Source organism: Borostomias antarcticus, assembly GCF_949987555.1.
Source record: "Borostomias antarcticus genome assembly, chromosome: 1".
Taxonomy (NCBI): Eukaryota; Metazoa; Chordata; class Actinopteri; order Stomiiformes; family Stomiidae; genus Borostomias; species Borostomias antarcticus.
Window position 1 is genome coordinate 40,808,337 of NC_140234.1, and position 6,088 is coordinate 40,814,424.

A 6,088-nucleotide genomic window follows, 5' to 3' on the forward strand; every position below is an offset into this window, starting at 1 on the left:
CACGTCTTTTGAAAAATCATATCTTGGTCGACACCGAAAAGTTAGTAGAATGCCTTAAACGGCAAATACTTGGAGACAAACTTTATTGATTCTGGTGATCATAGTTGATTTTCAATTACAATCCGAATTATGAAAATATTTTTCTTAAATTCCATTGACTTTGACTGGAGGAATGGAGCAATTTCGAAAATGTGAAAGAAGGCGAAATACTGTTTGAAATTCTCACGGTTAGTAGGTTATTACTGTAAAGACACTAACAAGTTTTTGTTTTGATAACTTCACCGAAATGGCTTCTTAGTAATTATTAGAAAACCCGGTCTGTGGGAGTTTACATTGAAACTCCTCTCCGATAGGAACAAATCCGCTAGGGGCGCATGTTTTCACTTTCCCCATGGATGTATTAATAGAACTTTCCCTCCCTATTGTATGCCCTTCTACGGTTGCTAGGTAACCAAGGTAACCAAACCCTCGTGTACGCATGCGGGTTGTTTCAAGTGTAAAGTATGCAAGTATGCGCATGTAAGTAAAGAGAGTACAGGTATGTGATGGGTCTCTGCGGCCAGTGTTCTCAGTGGATCCTCCGCTCATGTGACGAACCGAACCGAACCATGCCCATGCCCGTCTCCGTGGTAACGGGGTTTGTTGTGGTGAAGCGGTGAGCCTGGCTGAAGGTCTCTGACTGGGTGAGTGTGTGTTTGTGTGTGTATTCGGTCACGGTGTGTGTCTTTGGACGTGCGTGCGTCTGTGTGTGTGATCGAGCATATATGTGACCGTATGTGCGTGTGTGCATGTGTGTGCATGGCTGTGGTGAGTCTCTGGCTTTATGTGTGTGTGCGTGCGTGTTTGTGTGTGTGTGTGTGTGTGTGTGGTGAGACAGGTTGCCTTGTTAATTAATATCATTTCAGTAGCTCTGGTATTATGGGATAGCTAGGGGTAGTTTTGTCAGAAATGTGTAGACAGTAGTTTATCTGTTCTTGACAAATGTATTGATGGTTAGCTGCTTATGATGCTAGATAGCTAATTGGTCGGCTAGTGCTAGCTACCTTGTCTTGTTGCGTTGGGGACACATTAATCTTGCATTCTAAACAGTTAATAATTGAGAAAGCTAGCTTAGCTAGCTGCTATTGTGTATTATCGTAAACTATATTGGCCGGGTTTCCCGAACGAGTTAAGAAGCACTTAACTCCAAAGTACTTCTTAACTACCATGCAAAGGGTTGCTTAAGAAGGGTTTCTTAAGAAGGTTCTTTATCGGGAAACGCGGCCAATATGTATTAGACCTCTAATTTAGTGCAAATAATGTCGTTATGTGCTCTCCCATCTTCTCCCACCAAATGTTCTTAATAATATTATCTTGTTTGTTCAGGTTTTCTTATATCAAAAGGCTGGAAGATGTATGGAGCTCCAGTGGATTTTTCATTCAAATGCCTCAGCTCAGTGTCCGGTATGTCTGGCGGTACAGGGTCTCCAAGCAGCAGCTCACCTCCTTATCTCCTCCTCAGAGTGACTCTCCTCTGGCCGCCTTATCTCCTTCAGAGTGACTCCTCTGGCCTTAGCTGGTTGTCTTCCTCACAGATGCGCTGTCAGAAGAGCCCTGCCCAGGCTTGCGTCCGGTGAAGAAGAACGCTGAGAAGAAGTTCTGCAGCCGCTCCCTTCGCCTGAACAACAACATCATCGCTGACCTGAGCGGCCTGTCCAACACCATCAACCACTTCCTGTCTGAACCCGCTCTGCTCTCCTGGCTCGACCTCTCCTTCAACGACATCTCACACGTAGACGCAGTGAGTCACCCCTCGTTTGGTCTCACCCTAGGTCATCTTCACAGCTCTGGAACTCTAACCCTAACCCTAGGTCATCTTCACAGCTCTGGAACTCTAACCCTAACCCTAGGTCATCTTCACAGCTCTGGAACTCTAACCCTAACCCTAGGTCATCTTCACAGCTCTGGAACTCTAACCCTAACCCTAGGTCAGCTTCACAGCTCTGGAACCCTCACCCTAGGTCATTCATCTTCACTGTGCCTAGGCTCTGGACTTCTCTCTCCACAGACCACACACTCTCGGACACCTGGTCTACCTAAACGCCCGAAGGCTTACTTGTTTAGACTAACTTATTATTTTTAATATTAGTCTGCATTTAATAATACATTGCATTGATATAGGGCCTTTCCAGAAGCTCAGAGCAGTATTAGAGGTAGGGATGAGACGGTATGGATTTTTTGCATTACAGTACGGTACGGTATCTAGTTATACGGTACGGTTTACGGTATTTCACGGTATACGGCAGTTCACCTCCCCAACACACATAAAAAAAACAAGTATTTTACTTTGAAGGAAAACAGCTTTATTGAACATTAGTGTGCGTGCCTGTGCTGTGTGAAAAAACCTCAACCTGTTTAACTCAGGTTTAACACCTGCCTATTTGTTTATATTAAATTACAAAATGAACTGTTGCAAGCAACTTGAAATGTTAAGTTTCAGCAGCACATTATTGTGTAATACCATAAACGTAATACCGTAAACACAGGGAATGTCACGGTTCTAATACCGTGGACATTTTATACGGTGGTTCACGGTTTTCAGGTATACCGTCTCATCCCTAATTAGAGGAGAGGGTTGGGGAAGGGCAGGGCATGACCTCATGCTGAGGGTGATTCTGGCCGACCTGTAGGCGCTACGTTTATACATCACCACACATCAGCTACAGTGGAGAGTGAAGAGATTGCAGCAGAGGGTAAGGTGGCTAGCCCACCTCATACATTACTCTACTGTTATACCAACATGGAGGATTCTCAGCTGCTAGCAGGCTGCGCTAGGCTAACTCATACATTACTCTACTGTTATACCAACATGGAGGATTCTCAGCTGCTAGCAGGCTGCGCTAGGCTAACTCATACATTACTCTACTGTTATACCAACATGGAGGATTCTCAGCTGCTAGCAGGCTGCGCTAGGCTAACTCATACATTACTCTACTGGTATACCAACATGGAGGATTCTCAGCTGCTAGCAGGCTGCTCTAGGCTAACTCATACATTACTCTACTGTTATACCAACATGGAGGATTCTCAGCTGCTAGCAGGCTGCGCTTGGCTAACTCATACATTACTCAACTGTAATACTAACATGTATACTACTATAATACTAACATGAGAGGCCAGCTCTGTCCCCTCTATAGAGCTGCCCCCCCTACAGAGCTGTCCTTCCTTCAGAGCTGTCCTTCCTACAGAGCTGTCCTTCCTACAGAGCTGTCCTTCCTTCAGAGCTGTCCTTCCTTCAGCGCTGTCCTTCCTTCAGAGCTGTCCTTCCTACAGAGCTGTCCTTCCTACAGAGCTGTCCTTCCTACAGAGCTGTCCTTCCTTCAGAGCTGTCCTTCCTACAGAGCTGTAAACACTTTTAGGTGTATTTGTGTACGATGGCATGTGGTTGTGTCGTAATTTTAGTAGATTTTATTGTATTTTCCTGCCCAAAGATCACTTTTGAGTGTCTTCAGGTGCCCCTAAATGTACCTGTGTATTTGTTTGTGAAGATGAGGAGGCGTGAACTGAGCTGTCTCTCTCAGGTCCTGTGTGAACTGAGCGGTCTCTCTCAGGTCCTGTCTCTCTCAGGTCCTGTGTGAACTGAGCTGTCTATCTCAGGTCCTGTCTCTCTCAGGTCCTGTGTGAACTGAGCTGGTCTCTCTCAGGTCCTGTGTGAACTGAGCTGTCTCTCTCAGGTCCTGTGTGAACTGCGGGAGTTGCGGGTGCTCTATCTCCATGGTAATGGCATCTGTACGCTGTCAGAGGTGGACAAGCTGGGAGCCTTGCCTTTCCTACACACCCTCACCACGCACGGAAACCCCATAGAGAACGAGAGGGGCTACAGGTACATGACCTGTAACCCCCCCCCCCCCCCCCCCCACACACACACACACAGTGTGTATGGGAAATCCTGATGGTGGCCTGTAACCCTAACCCCCCCCCCCACACACACACACACACACCACCGTGTGTATGAGGAATCCTGATGTTGTGTGAGCGCTGTGTGAGAGCGCTGTGTATATTGTGTGTGTGTGTGAAAGCGCTGTGTGCTGAGCTAGCTTGCAGCTGTTTAGCATTCTGACAGCTGCTTAAAAGGAGGGTGCAGAGATCAGGGTCCAGTTACACTACGTCTGTCTGCATAGCACCCCCCCCCCCCCACACACACACACACACACCCCCAGCCCTGCTCACACATGTCCGTACAGCTACTGTTTCTCACCTGTCTGTGGTCATGTGTTTCTGTGTTGTGCTGTATTTCTGTTAGGAGTTGTGATTGTTGTGCTGTGTTTGTGTGTGTTAGTTGTGTGATTGTTTGTGTGTGTTAGGAGTTGATTGTTGTGCTATGTTTGTGTTAGGAGTTGTGTGATTGTTGTGCTGTTTGTTAGGAGTTGTGTGATTGTTGTGCTGTGTTTCTGTGTGTTACGAGTTGTGCTGTTTGTGTTTGGAGTTGTGATTGTTGTGCTGTGTTTCTGTGTTAGGAGTTGTGTGATTGTTGTGCTGTGTTTGTGTTAGGAGTTGTGTGATTGTTGTGCTGTGTTTGTGTGTTAGGAGTTGTGTGGTTGCCACCCTGCCTCAGCTGAAAACCCTGGACTTCAGCGCCATAACGCGGCAGGAGAGAACCATGGCCAAGGTCTGGCATCGCCCCGGCAACCTCGGCAAAACAGCTGTGAAGGGTGTCAACGACTGACCTGTCTCCATGGAAACCCATAAGGACCCGACTCCAAGTGACTCCTTTACAGACTCCATGACAACGGACGCAGCCAACAAGCACCTGAAACATTCAACATCTGTGTGTGTCTGTACATGGAAATGGACCACATTTCTTCTGATCACATCTCTGAAAGATTAGCAGGCTGTGCTAGGCGCGCGCACGCACACACACACGCACACACACACATCAAAGGCTCAAAGTCAAAACTCACTGTTGAAAGTCTTTAATGCATTAATAGGAAAAAAAAAAACTTTTTGGTACTAGCCTAAGAAATGAAGAACAAGGTACTGTAATACAGGTAGTATAACACATTAATAACAATACAAACAAAATGCTGAGTACACTGCAAGAAGCCCAAATTAAAGATCTAGTCAAAAATAATGACAGCCTTGCAGAGCATCCCTTTAAGACCTCTCTCTCTATCTCTCTCTCTCACTCACTCACACACACACACACTTACGCCCTCCCCCAAAGAGGACAAACAACTGAAACGAATAAATAATCACTATGTTCTCCTTTAATCTGAGGAGGAATATTCATATGTTAATATTCATGTTAATGTTATCTCCCACACTGCAATGAGGGCCAGTATGTTCTGCCTAATATGAACAAGAGTAACCTATTGCAAAACTGTAAATGTTTTGTTGCAACATCTTTCAAAGTTGTGAAAACAGACTGGAGGTGCTGTCCTCTCAGCCTGTCCTGAACACCTGCTCAACACGGGGGAGCTCCAGCCCGTCCTGAACACCTGCTCAACACAGGGGAGCTCCAGCCCGTCCTGAACACCTGCTCAACACAGGGGAGCTCCAGCCCGTCCTGAACATCTGCTCTACACAGGGGAGCTACAGTCCATTTCCTGCTTCTGAGGGAATCACAACGTTCTGTACAAAGGCGGCATTGAAACTGATTAATGTACAATAGAAACCCCCCCCCCTCCAGACGGGATCTGTTAAGAGAGATTAATATAAGGACAGCCAGCAACATGCTTTTAATGCTATGAAACTGAGGAAGCATTTCTCCCAGTGACACCCCTACCCTACCGTACCTTACCCTACCCCACCCCACCCCACCCCTCCCAGTGACACCCCTACCCTACCTTACCCTACCCCACCCCCCCCTCCCAGTGACACCCTTACCCTACCCCACCCCCCCCCCCCTCCCAGTGACACCCCTAGCCTACCCTACCCCACCCCCCCTCCCAGTGACACCCTTACCCTACCTTACCCCCCCCCCACCCCTCCCAGTGACACCCCTACCCTACCCCACCCCACCCCCTCCCAGTGACACCCCTACCCTACCCCACCCCCCCCACCCCTCCCAGTGACACCCCTACCCTACCCCCCCCCCCCCGTGCCTTAC

At 47.6% G+C, this 6,088-nt stretch overlaps 1 protein-coding gene across 1 annotated transcript; it reads left to right on the plus strand.

The window, feature by feature from the left end:
* Nucleotides 1–1,391: 1,391 nt before the first annotated feature.
* Nucleotides 1,392–4,705, plus strand: lrrc51 (leucine rich repeat containing 51; the record flags this gene model as incomplete). The annotated part of the gene is made up of 4 exons (XM_084461959.1): nucleotides 1,392–1,443; nucleotides 1,575–1,780; nucleotides 3,714–3,862; nucleotides 4,567–4,705. 4 exons carry the CDS (start codon nucleotides 1,392–1,394, stop codon nucleotides 4,703–4,705), a joined length of 546 nt encoding a protein of 181 aa, XP_084318085.1.
* Nucleotides 4,706–6,088: the final 1,383 nt, after the last annotated feature.